This window comes from Ornithodoros turicata, chromosome 3 (assembly GCF_037126465.1).
Source record: "Ornithodoros turicata isolate Travis chromosome 3, ASM3712646v1, whole genome shotgun sequence".
NCBI lineage: Eukaryota > Metazoa > Arthropoda > Arachnida > Ixodida > Argasidae > Ornithodoros > Ornithodoros turicata.
The window spans coordinates 27,870,246-27,898,101 of record NC_088203.1 but is presented as its reverse complement, the minus strand read 5'-3'; the positions used below and the strand labels follow the sequence as shown (position 1 = coordinate 27,898,101).

At 48.0% G+C, this 27,856-nt stretch overlaps 3 protein-coding genes across 5 annotated transcripts in view; 1 reads left to right on the top strand and 2 right to left on the bottom strand.

The window, feature by feature from the left end:
- Positions 1-9,129, bottom strand: part of LOC135388337 (uncharacterized) — a 41,894-nt gene extending 32,765 nt beyond the window's left edge. For all 3 annotated transcript variants that reach the window (XR_010421329.1, XM_064617826.1, XM_064617827.1), the window contains exons 1-5: positions 9,001-9,129; positions 7,548-7,714; positions 6,758-6,891; positions 3,917-6,689; positions 189-396 (exon numbers count right to left, since the gene is read on the bottom strand). Coding sequence is in view for 2 of the 3 variants with exons in the window: in XM_064617826.1 (XP_064473896.1) it covers positions 189-396; positions 3,917-4,010 (302 nt within the window). In the remaining variant the exon portion in view is untranslated. The remainder of the gene's footprint in view (positions 1-188; positions 397-3,916; positions 6,690-6,757; positions 6,892-7,547; positions 7,715-9,000) is intronic.
- Positions 9,130-11,368: 2,239 nt separating this feature from the next.
- Positions 11,369-15,248, bottom strand: LOC135389237 (uncharacterized). The gene is made up of 3 exons (XM_064619302.1): positions 15,144-15,248; positions 12,113-12,421; positions 11,369-11,977 (listed from the first exon to the last, which is right to left on the bottom strand). The coding sequence occupies exons 1-3, from the start codon at positions 15,246-15,248 to the stop codon at positions 11,369-11,371; spliced, it is 1,023 nt and encodes a 340-aa protein (XP_064475372.1).
- A 3,157-nt stretch (positions 15,249-18,405) lies between these two features.
- LOC135390115 (putative nuclease HARBI1) lies at positions 18,406-22,531 on the top strand. The gene is made up of 4 exons (XM_064620111.1): positions 18,406-18,889; positions 19,598-19,867; positions 19,951-20,292; positions 20,902-22,531. Exons 1-3 carry the CDS (start codon positions 18,703-18,705, stop codon positions 20,073-20,075), a joined length of 582 nt encoding a protein of 193 aa, XP_064476181.1. The 5' UTR covers positions 18,406-18,702; the 3' UTR covers positions 20,076-20,292; positions 20,902-22,531.
- The last annotated feature ends 5,325 nt before the right edge of the window (positions 22,532-27,856 follow it).

Genomic DNA, 27,856 nt, shown 5'->3' with positions numbered 1-27,856 from the left:
TTTGGACAAGCCCAAGAAACTACACATGGACCGGCTAGCACGCTGTTTCTCATAACGGCATTCCAAGATCAGAAATCAATCAATAATCAGTGGTGATTCGATCTTAATCAATAATGGGAACAAAACTGATCATGGAAAACGTCGGCTGAATAGCCTGCTTTACCTGTACAGGGGTCTGCTCCACCCACCTTTCACTGATATCAATTCCATACTTGCTGGCAGCAGAGTGGTCGCTGGCGAGGTTCAGAATCCATTGCCATCCAAGGGAGATTTGGGCAAACGGTGTAGGCGTCTCCACTGGACGGTAGAAGTAGAAAGTACACAGGCCCGCGGGTGGAACTACAGTGTCGGTGGTCAGACTTGGGTCTCCGATCACGCACACCAGAATATTCCGTGCTGCACCGGAAGAGAGAAGGTGGCAGGGGTGACATAAACCCACAATCGGGGCACTCCAGTTGGAATTCATACAGAAACGGTAGATGCGCACAAGCCGACCACCACAACCAAATTAAGCAGAAGGGCAGTGGTCGTAAGGTGTTTAGCCGATGAATCGTCTTCAAACAATGTTTTGTTCGGCCTTACTCCGGTTTTTGTTACAAAATATCCCCTAGCGGGTGCTTTTCGCAAAAATGCCACCTTGACGTGGCCACACGTGGTACTCAACGTCATTTTGAGGTCATGCGACGTTTTAGCGCTGGTCGACTTCCTTCCCTCGGCGCAAAACAAGAGATGAACGTACACGTAATTTGCCAGCGAAGCTATATACTGCGCTTTCTTCCGCGATATGGTTACCCATTTCTCTTGTATACAAGTCTACATCGCATCGTCTGAGTGCGTCTTAACGCGGGATCGTAATCACACCTTTGGAAGTGGTCAACAGTACGAGGCCTTATGTGCAAATCGGATAAATATTATTACCGAGGTCGAAAGACGTTCAAAATGGCGGAGAGAAACAGCAAACGATCTGCTTACAAACGGTTTGGCCGCCGCCGATGATAGGTACGGTCATCTTTAAGGTCACGTGTGTATTGTCGCTTGCTGTGATGTGTGGCCATATGTGTGGACCTATTTCAGAGCGCATTGCGTTCGCCGAGCGCACTTTCCTCTATGCAGAAATACATTGGAGGGCACCCGTGCGGTGTAAGAGGGACAGAACTGTGTGCTTTAAAATGAAGTACATCGTAAGAAATATGGGGAGTCATGGCGTGTCGTTTGCGCGTTTTACCCCCTGTTCACAGTCGGCTCTCTCCTTCCTCTCACCTGTTTCACTCCACCGTCAACCGTTTGCGCGAGAAATGTCCGCAAAAGGTGCACTTTTGTGTCGCCAAGTGCAGAAGAGAACCACGTGATCCCTGGCGCAATACGACTACCCCACCGTTATCATTGCCGCGAAGAGTTCGAAATTAACCCTAACTGCCGTAACTATGTCAGTGTGGTTGACAAAGAGGAGACCGTCTCTAATACGTTGCAGTGATTGCCAACGTGAGCAGCACAAATACAGCTTGAAGTTGGTGAAGCTTTGAATCAGCAGTTCAATGTGGTCATTTCCCTTCAGCGTATCCAGTTTTTCCTGTGTTTTTCCAATTTTTTTTTTTTTTCAGTTGCTCCTTATCTTCCGTCACCTCCGTGTGTCAACCAGGTGGATGAACACGAAACTGACAAACGGACAGCTGGTCCAAAGAGTGCATTGGTACACTGCTGCGCGCAAGAAATATGTAAACCGAAACCAATTAATTCCTGGGAAAAATCACTAAGTGTCGACGCATTTTTTTCCCCTTGGAATGTTTTCCGCTGAAGCTCCCAATGCGTAAAACAGAGGTTCCTTAAGCGTGCGAAGTAAAATGTAAACGATTTATATGCAAATGAGCTGCTCAGTACTCAGTTCATGGCCGATGTCCCAAGGATCTTTACCAAAAAGAAATTTCTTCGATGGCGCCACCTGTTCACGAATTATTCAGCCAGGGCATTTTCGTGAAACACCCTGTATATGTACTCTTATCCGCTAATCCATTCACCATGTGGAGTATGAACTCAACATTAGGTAGGACAACGATGTATTAACTAAGAACCACGAAAAAAAAAAATAATAATAACTGCTTCCACGCCTTCGCCGCACGCAGGCACGACGGAGAAGCTATCTGTGACGTTAAAAGAAGCCGGCCCAGGAGTGAGCAAAGGATGTAAGAGAGCTTCTCCATCGTGCTGGCACCGAAGGCCTGGAAGCAATTATTATTATTTTTTTGCCATGGTTGTTAAAGTGCCGTGGTCTCCTAAAGAGACGTCAGACCGCTTGCAGGGTCTCTGTCTCGCGACAGTTCGACGCTTCTTCCTTTTTTTTTTTTTTTTGTTACGCCTGAAATGCACTCCTTTTGAATTTAATAGGCAGAAATATGATATGTTTCAGATAGCAGGCCTCCCTGCGAGCCGTTCTCCACTCAGAACACGCTCGCTTCGTAGACCCTTTAACTGACATTGATTAACTAACTTTATAGTTAGGGGCTTTCCGGCAAAAGTGTTGTAGCAGAATGGGGCTCAATCCTCGCGGAAAGCCAGTGAGATTTTCAATAACACTGGTGGAGGAAGCACGTACGTTGAAATATCCATCGCTAAATTTTGCTCTGCAAATGAGCCGAAACCGACACCGCGCGTCTCAGGAGTGTAGGAAGCACACCATTTACTCCACGTCAGAGGGCCACGCGCTCTGCAGCAATGGAGGTGATTGGAGTGTGTGCTTCGCAGCCCAGATAAGCCTATACGACGATGAAGGCCATACACGCTGTAAAATGAACTGCACCGTATAGCACGCTCCTATCCAACCACCATCTCGAATGACATCGTTATCTGCCCTGATTTGCTGAAAATGTGAGGCGTACGGCGTTTTTGTGACACTTATGAACTTCATAAGTGTCACAAAAAAGGCCTACGCTTCCTATTTTCGACAAATCACGGGAAAGAACGAGGACATTCGAGATTATGGTTGGCTAGGAGCGTGCTATGCGGTGAAGTTAATTTTTAATAGTGCACCTCCACAGGCGCGCGATTTGGGTTTCGGCTAATCTGTATAGCAATTTTCGACTATTCATATTTCAACGTACGTGCTCGTCACATGATTTTCAAACAATAGAATTGTTTTGGCATGCCCAACTACTCTTTTTTCTTCCTCAACGAGTCAGCTGTTCTTCCTGTGCCGCTCCAATGACATCACACACGCTGGAGCAAGAGATGTGATGGACATTACGTGATGCCGTTATGGAGAGACGGGCGGATAGAAAAACGCTCTAGACGCTCTAACTTGCGTGAAAAGAATTTACAATCCCTGAGTATCTAATATTAAATTCAGTTTTATCAGGCACCGAGAGTGACGTTCAACGAAAGAACTGCACCGAGAAGAACGCTCGTTGTTTACGGGGATGTCACTATCGCCGTAAACAAACGGTGGACAGATGTAACATGCCCAATTGGTATCGATAGGTGCCGCTCCACTGACACAGAGAAGACTGCAAGCAATGCAGTCAAGCAATCCAGTTTTTGTACATTGAGCAGAAGTGTAAACCCTCAGCGATTCCAGTCGTGATGACTACTGAAGATCCCCCTACAGCCTTTCAGAGGGATTATGTGTGGTCGCGCAATCTCTAATTTTTTGTTGTAAGTAGTACCGATTCAGGTCTCTCGCAAGAGGAAATGGCTCAGGAAAAGTTACCGAAACCAAAATGTAATTCAGAGTTATTCTCAAAAATGTAGTTGAGTTACCCTTGAATTGCTGCCGGTGGTGTCCTAAGAAACTGGACAGATATTACTAAGCTATTACTTTACTGCTCTGGTATAGACTGTTAACTGTCTGTGTTTACGTAGTATAAAAATATTGTTGAAACCAGGAAATATAATACGTAGTATATATATTCGTTTGGTGACTTACGACGTGGGCGTATCGTTCTGTAGGGCACACTGATTGTCTTGACGTTGTCCGTAATGGCTGTATGCGGCCTTACTCCGGTGATGGCTGATAGCATCGTAGAACTCAGAGTCGTTAACGTTTTACTTGTGCCCCTGTAGCCTGTATCTGAGAAGACAGATAGATTATACACCTTTGCATGGCAACCGATGCGGTAATCGCGTAGAACCTCTGGCACCTTGTGCTGTGAGAAACACACTCGCTTGCAAACGGAACGCACGTAATATTTATTCGACGGAATTAGGTAATCTGAGATATTGACATCGGAAATGACGGTCAATACTTGGACAAGCTTGAACCATTGTTAATATAGCGGATACTTTTTGCCTGTGCATAACTCCCATAACATACGTTTTCAGTAGTTAAGTAATTAAATCCCGACAAGCGGGCATTGTTTAGGAGTTCGTGTGATTTGACATTTCTGTCCTATCTCCCTGCGAACGTCTCGTAAGGGCCCGCACCCACATGCGGTAGAGATGCACGTGCGGAACCGCCTTCAGCATGCCGTGTGCATTCATGCCGTCTCCGCTGGTCCGCGTCCGATTGGTCGAAAATGTGTAGCATGCCGCTAAAAATCGTGCGTTGCGCTATCAACGAATAGCAGCTTTTTCCCACCCTGCGGCAAGACAATACCAACAACTTTATTTAAATAATGATGAGTGGGAAGTTCCATCGCCAGGGGCGATACACGACCTTCTACTCTAGCTCGCAGCCGCTTGTGGCTCGAGGGTCCAACGAGGAGGAGGATCCAATCGGGTCACGTGACACCGTGAACAAGTATCCAACCTAAACTTGGGTCCAAGCAGAGACGGAAGATCCAACGGGAACAAGGATCCAACGGGAGATAACAATAATAAATGGTAAAGTTGAGAGCTCCGACATAACGTAACAAAATTTACTTAGAGGTTTCGTACCTCATGAGATAGACATCGTTAGTGCCAGGCCATGCGAGAGCCTATACCTTTTGGAGTTCAATAGTTCTTCAGAATGTCGGCCCCTCTGCCCTTTGGAATATTTCCTCCCGAATGTCTGACATGCCACCTACGCAGGTCACACGCGTCGACTTCATTGTTTGAAGACGATTCATCGGCTAAACACCTTACGACCACTGCCCTTCTGCTTAATTTGGTTGTGGTGGTCGGCTTGTGCGCATCTACCGTTTCTGTATGAATTCCAACTGGAGTGCCCCGACGTAGTAGCCCTCCCACAATAGGACCTACGACATCATTCAGTACCAATGCAGGAGATGGACGAATTCTGTACTGGAGTTTTCGTTCAAATCAAAGCATCCGAGAGACCCTTCAATCAGCTACTATCGGTGCATAGCATGCTACAAGGCCAGCAAATCTGTCAGGAGGAAGGAGAGCGATGCCCGGTTGCCCACCTGTGTTGGTTACGGACCCTGACAATCCGAGGACACCGCACAGCTGCACACCACAAGAGGGTGCCGCAGCTTCTCAAGTTCTGGGCAACAGGTATCCGTACGAAGTTCGGACAGAAATCCGACGAAGTCGAAAGCGGCCCCGTCAGGCATACGACGAAGCGTTGTCGGCCGTTGACGTCCGCTTTTCAGATTGTGACACGAATGTCCGGCAAGATATCAAAGACAGTATGACGACGGGCCACGGTTCTAAGCGGAGCGCGTTATCATCGAATCGTCATTTCACCGACCCGCGAGGAAACTCGCTGGAAGTATTGCTACCCCAGCTCTGACTAACTGCTGACGGAGAACTCCATAGAAGTAAGCTGAGACAAACATCCTCAGTTGGGGCGGGGGGGGGGGGGGGCACAGCAACTAACATACACAGGAACATAATGCGCAAAAAATTATGACGTGGTGGAGCAGTTAAAAGTAGCTGCATTAAAACGAGTATAAGCATATCGTGGCCATTAGGCGGGCTGGCAGTAATGGCTGAGCAATGGCATTCCTCAATTACATTCCTTGTAATTTAATGACATTCAGCCAGGTATGAATAACACACACGAATGCTACCATTCATTTTGATTTACGGCTCCGTGCGTATCCGCGCTTTCCGTTCGCAGTGATGTGCACACAACCGATGCATAGTATAGTCCCCAACCGCACGCGCGCAATGTTTCTCGGCCATCTGTTTATTGCGGTATTAACAAAAACAACTTTATTTCAGGATAATGGGCGGGGAATTTCATCGCCGGCGGCGATTGCGGTATTAATCTTTCCCGCAAAGTACAGGGGAACGCGTGAAGAAGTTTTCAAAGAGCTAAAGGATCCAGCGTTGGAACCTCCTGCTCGTTGGACCCTTTGACATATAATCGCTCGCGGCAAGGGTTTACCGCTCCGCGTTCGCGTTATACCGAAGACATTGCCCGCATGTGGGTATGCGGCCCAACACAGCATTACGCACATTGGAGTCAGAGGCTCTGAAAATGATGTTCAGCACTAAAAGCTATCGCGCAATGGTTTCCACGAGTGAAAGTATTAGTGATGTAATGTGATAGGATAACTACGTCAGAGACGTTTGTTTGGAATCGTTTATTAGGAAAATTTTGTACAGGAGTGACTTTGAGCCAGAAGCAAGAGCACAGCATGACTGCAAAAGAAAAAAAAAAAAAAGTAAAGCAGTAGAGCGTGGAATAAAACTAAAATAAAACTAAAGCTGTCCTGGAAGAATAGCAAAGCGCTGTCTGATTACTTACCCCGGAATGCTGTATAGAGACGAAGCACTTACCAGACTTGGTGACGTAACATCTAATACAGCTGGAACAGAAATCAAACCGATGAGTTACCGTTCATATGTCTGACGCTAGAGCAAGCACCGTTATTACCTCATCGTGTTAGTGCGTTTACTGACAAGCTGCAGTGCACCAGCAATCACTGCGCCACAATGTTCACTACCAGAAGATATTACTTTCAAGGTGCTGCGTGTCAGAGTTGGTGCCGTGGACGAGAACAAGCATATCTGGAAAATATACTGTGAAGTAATGTGCACCACTCCTCTCCACTACACGTCCGCCTCACTTCGTTTAAGTGTTCACCTGTCATCGTGTGCTGAAACTAAATAAAGTATTACAACAGCTAGTTCGGCTTATCCTACCTTGGTCAACGTTACGTTACTGGAGCGTTCTCGTGGAAAACTCCTAGGAATGTCCCCTGGATTTTCATATCGGGGGGGGGGGGGATGACACCATACCAAAGTATATGACATAACCCTTTTGAACAGCCTTAGGAACCCGTGTTTCCCAAGCTCCTTCACCTTGTCCCTCTATAGTGACTCCAATCCCAATCGCTCCAAATGACATCGCGTCACGCTCCCCGTATTTGCAAATACCCTCGCGGGATGCTGTCCTATCCTCCTCATGCACCTTTTCCTTTTGGCGAGGTGGTACCGCTTGGCCTTTTTTTACGCGAGTCTCGGTTCATCAGACCTTTGATATCCTTGCGCCAGTAAAGTCAAATCAAATCAAATAAAATCGGTTCATCAGACACTCCCCGAGGAGAACTGTTTTCTGAGTAGGTTGTTTGACCCTTTCGAAAACGGCTCTGATCGGTTTTAGGCGAATTCGGAGGACCCCACGTCTTCGGTTCCCCAATGACACAACGACTGTTCCTACTTGCCTTATTGATACTTAATGCTAAAAGCCTATGTCCTGCAGATCATGATATATCACGATGACTCATCAGCTCCCGTGGCCTAGTGGTTACGATGATGGTATTCTAGGCCGAGGACTGGAGGTGGCCCCGATTCAAATCCGGGCGCCGGGTGTGCTCTCTGGGTGTTTTCCCTGGGTTGAGATGCTTTAAGTCAATTGTCGGCACAGTTCCCTGTGAGTATCTATAGGATGCAGGCTCCCCCATGTGACGTAGTGACATTGCCTGCCTGAGCATGGCTGACTACGGCAAGCAGCTCCATGAACACCACCATCCGTTGGTGCAATTTTGTCTGCATAGTCCAGACTTACATTATCTGAAGCATGTATCACATTTATGCTGGGGGTGCATGGCTGGCAAATGATAATGCAGGGCTACAGCAATATCTCATCATCGGTCTTTCGAATGCGCGACTACACCACATCTAGATATTGTTTCAATTTTCATAATGAAGACGATAATTTGATGCTTAGTGGCGAAAGCGCTACCTAAGGCCTTGAACAGGTAGAGTCCAATTCCGAGGATAAAATTGGTTCTAGTTTCGTAGACGGGCTTATGACCTTTTTCACCACGAAGAAATAAAGGGAAAAGAACGAATGATTTTAACAGAAAGAACAGAGGATAACGGATAAAACAAGAATGAACGCGGAATGTCATGTGAAATTTAGCCGCAAGTTTCTTCAAGATGATTCGCAATTTTTGACAGTAGGCAGGGAGGCAGAATCTGAGATCAGCACCGCCTATAGAACGTGACCCGGGGAGTGGGCGGACACTTCCAATCTGTGCATACCTGGCCTGGACTATAAACCCACTGAGGTGCTAACCTAGCCTAATGTATATGATATGATTGAACTCTTCTGTGACTTTCACAGGACGACACCCCCCAAATCCGGTAGGGAGGGAGGGATTATGGTTTTAATGGCACAAAGGCAACAAAGGGCATAGAGCGCCAAAACTACGGTGAGTGTGAGAGATGTTTGTGGGAGAGATGAGAGTAGGATTTGAGAGGGTGTGGTAAATCCGGTAGGCTTAGCCAGGATATATGTTCTTCCTGCCGTAGAAGTACTGCCGATTGTGTTTTTAAATGCATATAAAAAGGTTATGTATTATTTTTATATTTCTCGATTCGGTATCTGGTCTTCTTCCACTCCCGCGCATTAACCCATAAGCCCGTCAGCGGAACTACACCCATACAATAAAGGCGTAACCCGATGGACGAGTTTCGGAAACATAAACCCAACTATATCCCCACTCAGTAAATTGATGCGCTATTACTTCACGCTATTACATCGCTATTACATCGCTATTACTTCGGGAGTGCAAAATTGATTAGCTTCCAATATTTCAAATAGATCCGTCGAAGAAATGACTTCCCTCGACACCGCTAAACGACATCCTATTACTCACAAGTTACACGTACGTTCTTCACGATCCTTAGCGAACTGCAATCACCATCAGCTGCAGCAAGGGTCTGTATTCATGAGATGGCTGGAAATTTAAAGACATCTATGGCATATGCGAGCAGGTGGGCAGGAGAAAAATACTTAGCAACCGCTAATCTCGTGCTCACGCTCCTGACGGGTACGCATAATACAGTCAGATTTTGATGGCGATGGGTTGGTGCAACGTTCACGTACCTAGTTAACCGGAAGAGCTGCGAAATAGTGCACGTAAATTGTAGTTAAATTTGTAGTGAGTCATTACCAAGTTCGGCACATGCATGTCGAGCGCTCCACTGTTCAGAGCATTCACCGTTGCGTCTTGGGCCGCACTTCTCGTGTTGGTGTCACCTGTCGCCGCAACTGTTATCATGTCCGCCGAGGTTGCCAGACAGACTGCAAAATGTTCAGAGTTCACGGGGCCGTCCAGGACACCCTTGTCAGAATAAGGAGTCCACGTAGTACATCCAGCACGGCAAGTCCATCGCATGTACAAGGCACACACACACAAAGCTCAGCAACTTCACCCTGGGCACATTCCTGCGGAATCACTGCTCACCTTAAATAAAACAACACACCCCTTCTAAATAACACACCCCGTTAGCTAACCCAACCCGTTTGACCTAACAAGCTATCCCAGTACAAACGTACAAATTCATTCAAACTGTAATCAGCCAGGACATTTTGGTGCCTACCCGGAGGCTATGTGAGGTTCCGTGTCCTAAAGTGCGTTATTAGCAGCTCTGCCAACATTGCTGCGGCTCCCTCCGCGTTAACAACAGCCCGTGTTCTACGTTAACTTCACCCGACACAGTGACCAGCCGAGGGCCACACAGACGCCAATGACATTTGTGTTGGGCTATTCACGCACTGTTTTTGACGCCGGCAATCTTTTTCGATAATGTTCTAGTGTCGTAGTACTTGTGAGCCGCTGACCTTGTCCTCCTGCCGCTGACTCCTAACCTAACCTAACCTAAAGCGTTTGGGCAGTTGAGATTTTCCACCGTAGACCCACGACAAAGCTTCTGTCGCCGGCGTCTCGGGCATCGCGAGCGTCGCAAGACGCTGCACAAGAGCTGCGACTTTTGGCACGAGTAAACAACCCCGTCTAGGCCAATGGGAAGCAACGCCGGCGTACCACGCCACTGCTACGTATGCGGGGGGAACTTCCGTCCGCACCGAACTGTCTACACCGAACCCCGGACACCCTCAGTAAACCCCCGCAGGGAAACCCAGGACGCCGACGGCGGTACTTGCAGATGACTCAATTCCGTCGTTGGCTGCGGAAAGCATCGATAAGAGGCAAGTGATTTCGATCCATGCTATAGTCTGATAACGCAGAGGCCTCTGTCCCTGTGGCGTGCCAAGCGCACGGTTACAGTCGTAATCTCGGACCATTTACTGTGGCACGGGCTCACGTCGTCACGAACGCGTCAACAAGTCGGCGGGATTTGCTTCTGTTCCCACGTATCTCCATCGATCTCTACCTTCTGTTGAATTTCTGTGACCCTGTTGTGCAGAAACCGTGGCCAGCGGTTTGCGTCCCCTAGTACCCATTGCAAAGAAATAATTGAATCTGTCCAAAAGTAGGCTTAGGTTGTGAGCTTGACATTGTCCCGCAAGTAGCTGGCGAGACGAGCTGACACACCAAGTAGTTCCATACGAGCTTGAGTCATCTTCTTCACTGGTGCTATTCTTGACTTTGCTGCGATCAGTTGCGTTTTGTATCCGTTCGCGCAGCCGCCGAGACGTAGACAAACAACGGTACCGTACGCGCCGGGGCTAGCATAAGAGAAAAAGTGTAGCTGTGGATGGATCTCAGTGCTCATGTCCGGTAAGTAACAACGTGGTATTTCAATGTATTTGAGATCCTGTAGCTCGTTGTGCCAAGCGCCCCATTTACGAGCGGGGTCATCTGGTAGCGGATCATCCCACTCCAGCCCGTGCTTCAAGATTTCCTGTAGGAGCATCTTTCCGGTGACGGTGTACGGAAGGATGAAGCGCAATGGGTCGTATATTTGTGCCACCGAGCGCAGCACCTGTCGTTTCGTGGTCATGTCGTTTTATTCTCCAGAAGAGCAGTGCAAGTTAAGGGGAAGAGACAGCGTGTCCTGTTCCTGGTTCCAAGGAATGCCAAGTAGTTTCGTTGTGTTTCCAATTAAAACGGCATCCGGTTCGGACTTAAACTTCTCGCACATCGCATGACTGTTCGAAACCCAATTTTTGGAGCTTAATGGAAGCCTTGCCAAACAGCTGTAATGTTGCGGCGTAGATCTCCAGTGCCTCCTCCTCGTTCGCCGCGCCAAAAATTACGTCGTCCACGTAAATGGAATTTTCAAGTAACTTTGCTCATCTCGGATGTTCGCTGGCATACAGCTGGATGTGGTGCTGTAACGTGGTGTCCAGGAGGAACGTGCTAGGGGCCGTGCCGAAAGTCACCCTCGTCATGCCGTCTACTGGCGTAGTTCTGTACCACAGCAACCTAAGGGCGTCTCTGTCATCCTCGTGTATGGTGATCTGGAGCAATGTCTCCTGTACATCTGATATCAAGGCTACTGGGTAAAGGCGGAAGTTCATAAGTAGTGGCATGATATCCGGATTTAGGTTGAGTCCCGCGTTCAGCTTATCATTGAGCGAGCTGGTGCCAGGTTCATGAGAGGATGCGTCGAAGACCATCCTCATCTTTGTAGTTATTCGATCCACCCTGATGACTGCGTGATGCGGCGTATTGTATATGTGTGCTGTATTTTGGGCCCGGTCCATTTCCTGGGTAACCTTCTCTGCTACTCCAGAGGCAAGATATTCACGTATGGCTGTGTCGTATCTCGCCATTAAACGTTGTGACTTGGATAGACGCCTCGTGACTTGTGAAAGACGCTGCGCCGCAATGTACTTATTGTCTTGCATTGACACAACTGGTTTCCACGGCGAGGCAACTGAATACCTGTCGTTCTTCAACTGAATGGACGTTTTGAAGTTATCGAGGACAAAGTGGTGCTATGTTCGTCTGTCTCAGACCCAGCGTATGCCGATACTGTCAAAGTTGCAAATTTGCTCCATCATATCGTTCACCGCTTTGCTATGTTGACTTACGTGCAACACAGTCACCGTGTGACAGCGTGCTGTGCGCACCACGTTCGGTAGAGAGCATGGTCCTTGCAACGTCCAGCCAAGTGTCGCCTCGACTGCTTGTACACCTTGATACACAGGAAGAGTGGGTTTGTGCCTGGTAACAAATTCCCAGTGGTTGTCCGCACCAATCAGGATCTCTATTTGTTGACTTAGGGCGCCGTCGCAACAGTCGGCTGTTGGCAGCTTGTACTGCTGCATAGGCTCTTTGATTACATCAGGTGGAACTTCCAAGACTTGCGAGCATATCTGTTCCACTACCAGGGCTGTTATCTTTTGACGTTCACCCCTTCCATGTGCAGTCCTTAAACTGAGCTCAACTGCTTCCAGTACTTCTGGTGGTGGTGGTGGTGGTGATAGGGCTTGCCGTTGTCGGCCTCACGTATGTGGGCAACGTCACGACTCACGCCCTCGGGGAATGTGCGTCCTGGGCCGACTTCTAAGGGAACTGTGCTGACATATGTCTCCAAGCATCTGGGGAAAACCCAGGAGAAACCCCAGACAGCACAGCCGGCACCGGGATTCGAACCCGGGTACCTCCCAGTCTCGACGTGACATGGCCAGCACGCTAACCACTGAGCCATGGGAGCTGGTACTTCTGGACGTTTGTGTTGAACTCCGAATGCCCCAATGGAGACGTGCTCTATGCGAACGATCTGACAGCCGAGCGCTTGCGACAAGTCACGAGTGATGAACGTGCGCTGACTGCCGCCATCGAAGATTAGGCGTGTGAAGACTTCCTTTTTGTTACGTGTGCCCAGGCTGTGGCGGTCTGAAGTAGAATGCGTTGGGGGAAGCGGTTGACTGTGGTCTTGAGAGTGACTGTCGCGGACGTGCCGGGAGCGGGGGCAGATGGCCGAGGTTTATATTCTGCGTCACACATCATCGTTGCGTGGTGAGCGGCACTCTTGTGGCACTTCGGACGGCTTCTGCAATGTCTTGCAGCGTGATTCGGCTTGCAACATCTGAAGCATCGGCGTTGCTCTGCTAATATGTGTTTCTTTTCGGCAGGAGACTTTAGGCTTCTAGAGTCTGCTATGGCATGGCTTGCCATGTTGCAAAAGAGGCAGCGTTCATTTCCCTTGCCTACCTTGACCATGTTGTACAATGTGGCCACTGGACGACCATTCGCCGGTTTAAACTTGCGAAAGTGCGGCTCTCCGTGTGCCCATGTTCGGGTGGAGGTTGAAGAGTATGCTGGGTGAGTTCTTCGCGGTGCTTACACTTCCTTTTCTAGGAAGGTCAGTAGTGACTTCAACGCGTTGTTGTGGAACGATGTGCCTGTAGAGGTTGATTACTGTCGTGTGTAGAGGTCGATTACTGTTGATTACTGATGTCGCGGCGGTCGATGGCGTTTTCTCGGTAAGTACATGGTTAAATTGCAATGGCATATCCATCGAAGAGATCTACGCTTTAGCAATGTCAATCACCTCCATGGGGTAACCGCGTGGATACTTCGATCCATTAAGAACTCCAGAGCAATAGGTCGGCTCAACGATCCCTTAAGCGCTAGTGAGATTCAACAGGCCGAACGCTACTGGGGAAAGCAAGAACAAGAATCTGCATTCGCGGACGAAATCAGCGCACTTGGAGCCAACAGGGCACTTCAACGAAAATCGAAGTTGAAAGATTTAAGGTCATTTATTGACGGCGACGGCATCCTCAGACTTGGAGGGCGAATGGGTGGTAGTCGGCAAACATTTTCGGAACGTCATCCAATTATACTGCTAACTCACTCGCATTATGCGCGCCTTTCGATTTTACAGTCCCATCGCCAAGTTTTCCACTCCGGAGTGCGTGACACCTTAGTGTAGCTACGCGAGATTTTCTGGATACTCCGGGCACGCCAACAAGTCAATCGGATACTACGACGATGCGTTATATGCAGACGAAACGACGCAAGGCATCTGATACAACCTGATGGCCAACTTCTACCTGGCAGAGTGACGATGAGTCATCCCTTCGAGGTCACCGGCATCGATTTTGCAGGACCATTAACGTTAAAGTGAAGGAGGAACTACCACAATGGCTACATTGTCCTCTTCACTTGTGCTGTCACAAGGGCTGTACACCTTGAGCTGTGCGAGGACATGTCGGCGGCGAAGTTCTTGCAAGCCTTTCGAAGATTTACAGCTCGTAGGGGAATCTGCCAAACCATCTACTCGGACAATGCCTTGACGTTCAAAAAGGTCGAAAGAGAAATTCGGGACATACAAAGGATCCTGACGGACCCGCTGGTGCAGGACTATTCTTCACGTAACGGCATACGGTGGAAATTCATACCTGGGCGCGCATCTTGGTGGGGTAGTTTTTATGAAAGACTAATAAGATCCGTAAAATCAGATTGAGGAGAACCCTGTCCAGGAAAGTCGTAGACTTCATCGAAATGCAAACTCTGCTGGCTGAGGTGGAGGCGATGATGAACTCGAGACCCATAACCTTTGTTTATAACGTGAACTTCGAGCCGACACCCTCGCTCCAGCAACTATGATAATGGGAAGACGTCTGCTCGCATCACCATGGACGGAATCCACCACACCGCGGAACACACCCTATGACTCATCGTCCACAAAGATAAGAAAGACATGAAAAAAAAAACACTTGCATTACCTCAATGCGGTCTTGAATAGGTAGCAGAAAGAATACGTTTCGGAACTACGTTTTGCATACCACTCCAAAGGGATAAACGACTGCGACGATCAAACCGGAGATGTAGTTCTCGTCAAACTGTCCCAGGCTTCAATGGAAAATGTGTATCGTTGACAAAGTTTTCACAGGGTCAGATGGACGAGTTAGACCCGTGCAGCACCTCTACAAGCTCGAGTCACAAGAAAAACAGCCAAAATCCTGAAACACCCCGTCGTTCTCATCTGTGGGTGGCAGGCTGTTGAATACTGTGTTGAAGACGACGACACAACGCCTGCGCGCCCACGCGACTGCTCACGCTTAATTTGATTCTTCTCCTGAACACCATCCAATAAACATCGCCACCTACTTGCTCGTCGACCACTTGCGTGTCCGGACTCCAAAGGGAGTCCGAGAAGTTGAAGTCCGAACCGAATGCTGTTTTAATTGGAAACACAACGAAAGTACTTGGCATTCCTTGGAACCAGGAGCAGGACACGCTGTCTCTCCCCCTTAACTTCCACTACGCTTCTGGAGAATACAACGACATGACCACGAAACGACAGGTGCTGCGCTCGGTGGCACAAATATGTGACCCATTGGGCTTCATCCTTCCGTACGCCGTCACGGGAAAGATGCTCCTACAGCAAATCTGGAAGCACGGGCTGCAGTGGGATGATCCGCTACTAGATGACCTCGCTCGTAAATGGGGCGCTTGGCACAACGAGCTACAGGATCTCAACGACATTGAAATACCACGTTGTTACTCATCGGACATGAGCACTGAGATCCAGCCACAGCTACACTTTTTCTGTTATGCTAGCCCCGGTGCGTACGGTAGCGTTGTTTATCCACGTCTCGGCGGCTGCGCGGACGGATACAAAACGCAACTGATCGCAGCAAAGTCAAGAATAGCACCAGTGAAGGAGATGACTCAAGCTAGTATGGAACAACTTGGTGTGTCAGCTCGTCTCGCCAGCTACTTGCGGGACAATTTCAAGCTCACAACCTCCGATTACTTTTGGACAGATTCAATAATTGCTTTGCAATGGATACGAGGGAACGCAAACCGCTGGCCGCAGTTTGTGTGCAACAGGGTCATAGAAATTCAACAGAAGGTAGAGAAAGATCGATGGAGATACGTGTGAAACAGAAGCAAATCCCGCCGACTTGTTGACGCGTCCGTGACGACATGAGCCCGTGCCACAGCAAATGGCCCGACGTTACGACTGTAATCTTGCGGTTGGCACGCCACAGCGACAGAGCCCTCCGCGTTATTAGACTATAGCATGGGTAGAAATCACTTGCCTCTTATCGGTGCTTTTCACAGCCAACGACGGAATTGAGTCATCTGCAAGTACCGCCGTCGGCGTCCTGGGTTTCCCTGCTAGGGTTTACTGAGGGTGTCCGGGGTTCGGTGCGGACAGTCACGACGGAAGTTCCCCCCGCATACGTAGCAGTGGGGTGGTACGCCGGCATTGCTTCCCATTGGCCTAGGCGGGGTTACTTACTCGTGCCGCACGAAAAAGTCACACGTCACACGTCAAAAGTGCCCGTGACGCCGGCGACTGAAGCTTTGTCGTGGGTCTACGGTGGAAAATCTCAACTGCCGAAACACTTTTAGGTTAGGAAACCGAAGTCCGTACGTGCGAGGAACGATGGATCACGAAATGCGATGATGGGATCGTACTTGGGACGTGCGCAAATCCCCGAAACACACGTGAAAAATGCTCAAATTGTCCGCGGTTTCGAATTCGCTGTGTGCTCCCACGGATAACCCGTGGGGTGAAGTTGGGATAATAGTGCGCGCGTTCTCCGGAGTAGCCACTGCGTACGGCGGGGCGTTCCTGCCGTTCGCACCTTACTGCAAGAAGCTCCGCCCTGCACGCCGCGCTAAGGCAGCGTGCAAGACAGAACTTCCTGGGGTAGCGTGTAGAAAGGTGTAGTTTCGAAGAGGCAGACGACGCTCGTTTTTCGATGTTAAACGTAGGCCAGATATGGGGAATAAAACTTGTTGGAATCGCCATACTTAGGCAGCGTTCACACGGGGCAACTTTTTGCAGCAACTATGAGTAACTTTGGAGTTGCTGTCAGCCGGCAACCTCCAGCAACTCGAGTTGCTCCGAGTTGCTGCGAATCGCTCCCGGACCGAAAACTTGAGAAGTTGCTCGTGCATCGGCCAATCAGAGAGGGAAGCATTGCCACGTGACTCCCGATGGCGTTGTGGATTTCGTTCGTGGGTTCATAGGTTCAAATCCTGGAGGTGCAGCTAAAAAATAACTTTTTCTTTTTTTACGAACTTCACGGAAACATATCAGTTGCCACTTCTGGGCGGCAATAATGATCTATTGGAGTAATAAAACTGACTGAAATTTGATAAACAGCAGCTAAAGAAAAGATTCCACCAGTTCGATTCGAACCCACATTGTCCGGTCGCCATAAGGTTGCTTGTGGGTGCAGCTACAGAGTTGCTGCGTGTGAACGCGGACTCGAAATTGCTCAAAAGACGTTGGTTTGAGTTGCTTCGAGTTGCTGGGAAAAGTTGCCCCGTGTGAACGCCGGCTTACCGTCATTCCAATGATGGCGTTCAGTCATTGCTTTCATTGTGACAGCTTACACGGAGCGTCGTTAGCCCAGAGAATATGCCCACACCAGGTTGTACATGTTACAGCTAGTCACGGTTTGTTGTTGTTCTGAAAATATTTATTTCCATAAAACCTCAAATTAAACAACGATCTCTCTGCTCTCACTAGGCCTGCTGGCTGAAGACGTCCTGAAATTTTCATGCACGATCTCCTCACGTTCTGGAGGCTGTGGAGAACGGTTGTAACATGTGTCCGAGACATTTGGATCTCCTTCACTGGCACAAGCTAAAGCAAGTAGGCTTTCATTCACGCGAGCACTGACGTTGCGTCGGACCGTGCGGTCCGACCTCCACATTGTCCAAATTACAGTCGGGCGCGCGCAGTTGATGAATCCGATTATATGGCACGGAAACAAAAGGTAGCACAGGTTTAAAGGAACCGACACTTGCCGTTGGTTGACATCCTTCCACCAGCGTGGCGACGAAGAAAAGGGCGGCTGTCACGAGCACGATCACACGCCACCGGTCAGGGGCGGGTTGCTCACGGCACCCGCGCGTCGTCTTTGGTCTTCGTTGCCATGCCAACGGCGCGGTCACGTGGAGCCATTCGTCTCTTCCGCTAAGAGGCAGCTTGCTCGCCACTCTGCCATGGTCATGGCGTGACTAATGTTGAATTCCAATGGCAGAGTCGGAGCAAGTGGCAGGCTCCGCAGTGGAGCGGCTTGATCTGGCCTAGAGCAAGTGATCCGAATCTGCGACTGGAACACTTCCGCACAACTTGGAGTTAGCGCTGGGTAACCTCCCTTGGTGGATGGCGGCCAGAGACGGAGGAAGAAGAAGAAGATGCTCATGTTCCATTATAACGCCATGTTTTGCAACATCAAGGTCCTCCTAATCTCCTAACGTTGCCCTGGTAATGTCTGATTCTCGCTTCCTTGATGAAACAAAATCGCCAACGTACGACGCGAAATACTAGTCACGGCGAAGACGCGTTGCAAAGCAGCCATGTTGGCGAAATAGAGACAGGAAATAGGAAGCACGAGCGACAAGTGACACGTCACGTAGAGTTCCGGTTGAATCTGCCTATTTTGGCGGAGCAGTCTGGGTTGCTCCCTGGAGCGACCTTGGCTCGAATGCCGCTCCGAAGCTCCCATTGGAAGACTCCAGAACTGTTCTCAATCTGCCATTCGAACAGACTTGCTCTCGGCGGATCAACAAAACTTGCTCCGGAGGCGTTCCGAATCTGCCATTGGAATTCAACATAATTTGTGGTCGCGAGGAGACGCAGCGCGTGAGACGCAAGAATTTGAGTCTTTGGTCGTCAGCGTCGTCACATCGAGGAAACATGGCGGAACTCTACGCCTTTCTTGCTGACGAAGGGGTCAGCGACAGCGAATCTTCGCGACATTTTCGTGAACACCGCGATGCCTTCGACAGCAGTGTGACAGAAGAGGAGTTCATCGGCCATTTTCGGTTATCGAAGGCTGCTGCCCGGGAGGTGTGCGACGCCGTTGCTGATGACTTACGCCGATGTGAGTTTCTTTTGTGTGTTTTAATATAGGACGTGTTTCACCAACGTCGGCTACAATACAACCCGAGAGCAGTGCACGGTTTCATTAACGGGTTTCATAGACAGTGAGGCTCTTTTGAAACGAATTGACAAGGACGCAAGGTGAATTCCAGTAACTTTAGTCAGTGTTGACGGAAAGGAGTCCAATCGTGACACGGAGTCTTTAAGCAAGTCGTAACAGGTCCTAAACTTCAAGTTATCCTTCAGTTCTGCATCATGAATGCTAGTATTCGCGAAGATTCCAGGAAAATGCCGTCAGCTGATATTACAGTGCGGACCACAGAACGACTAAGTCTGAGTGAACCTAATCTCTGTTTGAATGTGGCTAAACTGACGTTGGTGAAACTGAGCCTGTGCAGTGAAAACCTACAGCACTGCGATAAATGTAAGGGAAATATAACTTCGGAGCATTCATGAGGTTTGGTTGTACGTCAGCTATCGCAATAAAGCGGTAAAAATCTGCACTTCATTAGCATTATTTCCCTGATGTTCTGGTTCCAGTTGACAGGAATAAGAAAACAATAAAACAACAGCCTACACTCGCGTAACAGCAGGTTTTGCTTTGATCATTGCGTTGCGATTCCAAAAGGAAGTGCTTGAAAAGCTAATAGATTAGTAATTATGAACAGCCAAGTTTTTGGGATCATTCTGAAATAAGTCTCCACTTAAGCCCAGCAGTGGCGCAGCACAACTCTGTCGGTGGAGCAGAGGGTCCTGATGGCGCTCAGATTTTATGCAACAGGAGCATTCCTGGACAACATCGCCAGTGATGAATTCATCGCCACTACAAAGCGCCCGGTCTCCGAGGCTATCCATGCTGTCAGCCTAGCCATAATAAAAAATTTAGGACAGAGATATCTGAAGTTCCCGGCATCCACAGAAGAGAAGGTGGCCATCAAACGGGACTTCTATGCCATAGCAGGGATACCCGGATGCCTTGGTAAATTTAAATGACAGTCCTTTTACATTGGTGTTCATATGATGTTTCTTAAATAAATGACAGGTGCTGTTCTTATCATGCAGGTGCAATTGACGGTACTGCAATAGCCATCATCGCCCCGAGTCGCAGTGACCCCCGCTTTGTTGATGGGAATTATTATTCCCACAAGGGATACCATGCCCTCAACGTGCTAGGGATGAGAGTGTGATTCTGATTTAGAGTTGCTATGACAGTGACAACGAGCTGAGCTTTTATTCAAATTTGGCTGCCTAAATTATGTTATTTGCAGATCTGTGATGCCAATCGCAGATTTCTCCACATTGACGCCACGTACCCAGGGAGCTGCCACGACTCCTCAGTGTGGAGCATGTGCGAAGTCCGTCTGCGAGCACCGACGACATTTGCTGAGGGCGAGTGGCTGTTAGGTATGTGGAACATTTGTCTCAACTGCTTCAGTAATGGTCCTTAGAATTGCACTTATAGTAAGCAGGAAGAAGTGGGGGACAGGGGGGTTAGTATGCATCCTGGGCCGACATCGGGGGGGACTGTGTCTTCGGGAAATCCCAAGGAAAACTTCAGACATCACAGCCTGTGGTAGGATTCAAACCTCCCAGTCTTCAGCACAACCTCCGTTATTACCAATGAACGGGAGGCCTTAACCTGCTCGGCCATACCGCTGGTTTTACTAGAAGTAGAGGCCAATATGGAAACAGATATGCAGCTTGGTTTTGAATTTTTTAGTAGAGTAGCATGCTTTGTGTACACGTCAACATAAAAGTATTTGATGCTGTTGTTGTATACATCATTGCATACAGCAGATGTATTAACTGCAGAATTAGACGACTTCGGAATTGGTATATTCACAGAGTAAATAGGCACACCTTCCATGGGAAGGTGCAGGTCAGGTTTATTTTATAGAAACTACATAAATATTAAATATTTTTCAGAACAGTTTGTCTACTGATGTCATGAGCTCACAAGTTTAACATCCATCAAACAATTTCAGTAACTATAGCTTTCTCTCTTCTGTGCAGGAGATCTGGGGTACCCTCTTGAACCGTGGCTCTTGACTCCTGTTCGTTCCCCTGCAACACAGAAGGACCAGGCATACAACAAAGCCCACTGCAAGACCCGGGTTCGAATTGAACAGTGTTTTGGAGTTTTGAAGATGCGCTTCCGCTGTCTGCATCGCTACAGGACCTTGCACTTTGCACCTGACAGGGCATGCAATATTATCACTGCATGTGCAGTTTTGCATAATATGTGCATTGAGTACAATTTGCAAGATCCTGAACACGAAGATGAAGGCTCCGATCCCGATCCTCCTGCTGCTCCCGAGGATGAATGGGATGATGTAGAGAGCAGTGCATCACTGACTGCTCAGGCAGTGCACCGCAGGCAACAAGTTGTTAACAGATATTTTTAAATGTGTATGGCATAAAAGTACAGGGACCACATAATTTCTAATTCGTACATTCTAATTTAAAGGACTTTGTGACATTTTATTTAGGATTGATTTCCACCAAAACCATGGTGCAACCAAATTGCAGCCTTCAAATTGCCTGACATTTTCACGTTTTCACTTCTCCTTTCAAGGAAAATCCTGACCAAAACAAAAGGGAACTTATCCCGCTTTTACTATTCTTGCTGCAATGACATCTACATACCAGTATGTACCTGCCAAAGAAAATTTAGGACCGTATTGCAATTTATTGGCACGCTACAGGAGGGTAAGGAATGGGAAATGCATGTGCGTCAATGGGACAGACAATCAAATCAGGCCCGTTTTCTCTGTTTGAGATTTTTCGACTTATCCCCTTATTGCATACAAAGGTTCAATTTCGCTTGGCTTCAACTGATTTTTGCCACTGATTTTTGCCAATTCACTGCCAATTCACTGCCAATTCACTGATTTTTGCCAATTTTCCTGAGTTTCCCAGTCACATGAAAATTCCCTGACAAGTCCTGCGTTTCCAGGTTGGTAGACACCCTCAAAACACCACAAAAGCGGATGTCAGAAATTAAGAGTATGCTGAGTTCCTCAGTTTGACCATGTCATTCCATTAAGTGTATTTGATGTCATTGTGTCTTCTTTTCACAGGTGCTGTAACGTATTGCACTCACTATTCTGTTTACTATTAATTATTTTTGGTCACTGTGAATGTTATTTCTCTTACTGATTTTGTGTTTTTCACGTTAACAAGAAATGTGCAAAGTTATGTAACTGTGTTATGTTTACAATTTGTATATGTTTTCCATATACTCCAACACTTCATATTTTGCAAAATATTTTCATTGGCTCTTGTCGTTCCAAATGAAAAATATATTTCACATGAAAACAGTGTCTCTTGCAACATTTCCCACCAGTACATCACGGGGAGACTTTGAGTATTAAACTGCAATGAAGATGCATAAGTAGTAATACAAAGAATGACCCACCTTAGATATCATTGTTGGCGTTCCTTTCATTTTCAATCTTGTACCTGAAGTACTCTGTCACGGCTTGAGCCATTGGAGTGATGATCTGCACACAAGCGAAAGCAAACAATCTAACAACCCTTCCCCATGTAATCTTTCTTTGTATATGTATGTGTTTTGGATGATGAGTTTGTGATGACCATGAAGCTTCACAGGTATGGAATTTAAAAAAGTGCATTCACTGTCGTTTCGGTTTATGTGTAAACTTTCACTTTTGATTATTCAATTGAAGTAAATATGTTCACTTAATGCAGAGCTGATTCTAATTGATTTCACCAGCACTGCACCTGTGCTGCGTCAACTGTATCTGGCCACTTCCTTACCTCCCGGAGCTGCGTTATTTCCGCAGCAATCCGCTCCTGCACCTCCAGAATGCGATTTGCTATTGGTGCGGGGACTCGCCGCCTCCTCCTTCGGCATGGCCCTATTCTACCACGCTGTGTGCCTGATACGTCTGGCACTGCTGCTGCGGTCGCCTCAGTTTCCTGCTGGGGTGCAGCTGCAGAAGTGCTTGCTACTGCAGCATCGGTGTAGTGAAGCACCTGTGACAGTTTGCTCGTTAAGTTATACGGATAGGCAAAGAAGTTACGCAATTCCTCACCGTAGGGCCTGTTGCTGCTGGGACACTGCCATTGTCTCTTTCGGTCTCTGGTTGGTCAGCTTGTTCTGACACTGGCTGTGTAGGTAAACGTAACGAATTCGTTGGAAGCCTAGCTTTATCTAGAGTAACTTTTTCTTACCACTTGTGGCACTTGTGTAACGTTGCCCGCCATACTTAGTCGTGCAGCTCCTGCTGCGCCCGATACGGTGTCCCAGCCTACAAGGGCCATGACACGGGCGTCGAAACCACGCAAGGACCCTGCGATATCGACGACGCGTGTTGTTGTCTCCTCGCCGGGCTCTGTGCCGGGGTTTACAATAGCGCCGCCGCCGCCACCCGTACCACAAATGCCAATTATGTTGGCGCGCACCGTTTTTCGCACACGGTATCTCCACTGCTTCCATAGTCCCTGCCACCCAACTGCGTCTTTCACCAGTCCCCCTAGAGAGTTTAGGGCTACAGCGATCTCTTCCCACTTTTTCTTCCTATCGTTCTTCGTTTCACCGGGCATGAAACTTGCATAGCTCCGGATTCTGCTCCATAAACGCGAGCAGCTGCAGCTTCTGCGCTTCAGACATTGACATGTCTGTAAATTGAAGGCCGATTCTTTGCTACCTCCGACTCCAACAACCTAGCTGCTTCCAGAAAGGTGAGGATAAATGCTGCAAGTGTTTCCACAGGAAACACTATAGGAATAAAACTTAAAATAGGCAGCGCAATGTATATAAAAAGAGCAAAAGATCCGAGCGCACGTCAGTCGATAGCAGACGACAGTGTTGAATTTGAAAAACGCGCGCCTCCCGAATGACGGTGTCTCTGCTAACAACGATTATTTCAATTTTACGATGAGGCTTGTAGCTCGTACTCGAAGTTTATGCTAGTCTAGGAAAAAGACAGAGTAATATATCATAAACAGCTCCTTTTATTACGTGACTGTATAAAATGTGCCTTTCCACAAGGTGTCCTGCGGCGTCCGGTGCCGAGAGTAGCGTCTGCTAGTCTCGGTGCGAGGAGAACGAAGACGACCACGCGCAATCACACTTGTTGCTTGCGCTGCATGGTCTTTCGTCTCACGGAAGAGACGGTGAGACGATGACCAAAGACGACACGAAAGACGATGCGGGAGAAACGTGAACAACGCGCCCCTGAACACGTTTCAACCTCGCGGACGCTGGACGTTGTACCACGGTGACCGTTACGTATGTGCACTGCGAACTAAACTCAATGTGTTTCTGCGTAATAATGTTGCAGTAACATAGCAAATAACTAATTCCATTGTAGCACTCGCATCAACGCCAAAATGGTTAGGTGATTTTATACAGTCACCACAGTTTCGCACTACCTCCGCGCCCTCAAGAGTTGAATGCTCGCATTTTGCTCTCGGGTGGATGGGTGTGGGATCAAGAGGTTTTAGTCACGGACGGTGCTCGCAAGGATGACGCATGGATCGTCTCATCCGGGTGTGGGTATTGAGATCAAAATGGGATAATCGGTGAACGATAAGTGTTTGCTGGGATACTACCATACTAGAGCATTATCGAAAAGATTGCCGGCGCCAAAAACAGTGAGCGTGAACAGCCCAACACCAATGTCATTGGCGCCTGTGTGGCCCTCGGCTGGTCGCTGTGTAGGGTTAAAGGGACATTCGCATTCTCCGAGGTCAATTTCGAAACTAATGCGAATTCTAATTCCTTGCCGACCAAAAGTGGGAACAAACGTCACAGGGATAAGGCCAATCAGCGCGCGCCCTGGGCAAATGCGAGCCGCGCGCCTGTTTGGCGATCGCGAAGCGAAGTGAGCAAACATGGAGTCGGAAACCGAGAGTGATGTTTCCCTGTCTGGGGGAGATTCTGACGAACATGTTACCGGTAGCGGCGACGAGTTAATGCTGGATGATGACCCATACTCTACAGACCCAATGCCTCTGGAACCCGCCGACTATCCACGAGATGTGGCTGCGGCTAACCCGCGGGATGACATTTTTAGGTGACGTATCTCTTTGCATGGTTGCCGTCGGATGTGCGAAACAGTTTAGAATGTTGAAATCGGCAGGTGTCTGTGTGGAATCTGCGACCCACAGGAGCCCGACGAGCGCCTGTGTTGCCATTCTGTTACCAGGGCGGTAGAAATGTGCAACAGTGCCGCCGTGCAGTGCATAACACAACACCCATTACTCAGGGACGTCTGCCTCCGTAGAGAGCTTCTAGTGGTGTACGCGCCTCAATGCTGCCGCTACGATCAACATTTTAGGCGACTCAATCCCCAGGACTACAGGTAAGCCTGCTGCAGTGCTCTCTCGTTTGCTATATGATTACGACCGTATTGAATTTTTCGGTTTAAATGACCCCCCTCCCCCAGCAAGATTCGGATGGGTAAACTCGAGTGCTAGTCGTGTGTTGTTGGTTATGCAAATTGTCGCACCTAAAGTGGACAAGGGCTGTATACAAAAGGGCGACTATTCTCAGCAGCTTTTTGACCTACACAAGTTTGTCCCCCATAAATCATAAGCGTGGACGACAGCCGTGGAACGATCCAGAGAATCCTGGTCCAACAATTCCATTAGGAAAAGTGAAGCAACACAGCCGCCTCAGCTAGTCTCGACATGCTCTCAATTATGCCAGTTAGCCATGCCCTGATTGGCAACACAAAACCCTGATTGAATCCAGTGGGAATTTTAAACTCTGAAAGAAAGTCTTGCAAGTCTGAAAACAGACGCATTTGAGGTGGCAATGAAGGGGAGAAGCATGTTACTGAAAAATGTAAGAGTAACATATTTTGGGAGAAATTGGATTTTGCCGAAATTGGAGGGAAGCTGGTTTGGGAGGGAGTTAACAGTTGGAATCGGGCTCATCCTGAAAGAGGCGGACATTTTTCTGTTGCACTATGTTGCACACCTGCCAACCTTCCACATTCAAAATGCGGGAGACCCTGGAACTAAGGAATGAATGCACAGGCTTTGAACTCCAAGGTTGGGATAGTGTCTGTTCTTCTGTTTAGGCCATTGTCTTCCCAACGCTGCTGGAGATTTGGCAGGTATGCAAATGCCCACAAGATATGATGCTAAACAAAAAGAAATGTCATGTGGTGTTGTCTTTTCGAGCTGCCTGAGGTTCACGGCATACTCGTCATTCACAAGATGGGTCTGGGGATACCTTGGCCCAAGGAACAGACGACAGGTTCCTGGGTGCGTTGTCCGAGCAATCAGGAGGGAGTTCCCGTCTACGTCTTATCAAGGCTATCAGCGTTAGGACAATCGAAACAAGGGTGCCTTGGCAAGAGAGACAAGCTGGTGCATACTGATGGCTGGAACTGGAGACATGTAGTGGCAAGACAAAAATTTTGCTGACATAGGCACACTTCGTGTAAGTGAGCCCTTGGTCATCCCTCTTGCCTCCCATCAGAGGTTTTCGACGATACTATAGGTGTGGTTTTTTCGTCATTGCAGTGTGGGGGATGTTTTGTCTTGTCACTCTGTATCTCCAGTTGCAGTCAACAGACTGTCTACCCGTCTGTACAGCAAAAACTACTACACGTGGCGGTATTAGCTCTGGCATCAAATCCAGACTGCACTGCACTAAGTTAGTGCCGAGGTGGGTGTAGTGACGGGAATAAAGAATGACCCTATAATTGTATCGATTTATTGTACAGTGGAGTATGACGGTGTGGGAACAACAAAATAGCTTAGGTTTATTATGTTGTGCTGTGGTTCTAAATTAATGTGATGTGAAGTCTGGGTTACAGGTATGCTGCCACAGGGATGTTAGGAGGGTTCTTGTTGGCAGATCCATATCTGGTGTACTAATACGCTATGCAAGTCTGTGTCCATTGTTTTCCTCTTCCTGGAATCAGGGGATGACAACCCCCTTGTGAGATGCGCCGTGAAGTGGGTCCCCAGCACTTGCTTCAGCCAGGACCTCCACATCTGAAATATGGCCTTGGGTGTTAACACTCAAAAGAATACGTTGAGGGCCTAGCAGGTACAATAACAAACATAAAAATGACTATGCAAATAAATCTTCCCCTTTGCGGTCCCTATTTCACTGGCACAGTTATTTTTCTGTCGACATTACGTTATAAACGCTGGCAGCCGCATCACACAAGATTCCTTTCACAGAACTCGACCATTTTCAGGGCTCGTACATATCCATTATTTTGTGGGACGTGCAAAAAGAATTGCAATATTTTCGTGGCTTGACAAAACATACCAAATCCAGTTGATTCCGTTGACGTGCTTGCTGCCGCCTGAAATAGAGCCAGAAATTAGCAACAAGGCTGCAGTAGAATACTGATGCAAGCAGTGATGGCCACTAACTACTTCTACAGTAGTTTAACTATAACCACTAACTACCTTGCGATTGAGTAGTTTAACTAGTAGTTCAACTACTTTTCAGGGGAGTAGTTAAAACTACTTCTTTAACTACTGCAATGTAGTTTAACTACATCTATAACTACTTAACGTTGTCCATCAACACCAATCCCTTGTAGTGTTCTTGGACACCTAAATATGAATCACAAGCAATGATAAACTTTGGCTCAAGCCATTGCTACGATCGTCAAATACAAAGCTTGCGGTGAAATTCTTTTTGTGCCTGCGCGATAAACTAAATTGCAGAATTATTTCACAGCAAATGAGGCTTCACTAGAGAAGCATTATTTATTTATTTATTCACATACCCCAAAGGCCATACCCTGGGGGACACCAGATGATACGTGACAAAAGGACGAGGAATGGTTGTTCACGAAAGTGGACTGGAGGCGGTCAGTTAAGAACATATGAATCGAGGAGAGAACGTGTGCATCAAGGCCTAGTTGTGAGAGTTTAACCATTAATCTAGCGTGCGGTACAGAATCAAAGGCTTTAGCAAAGTCCAGGAACACGGCATCTGTTTGAGTAGAACTGTCCATATTTG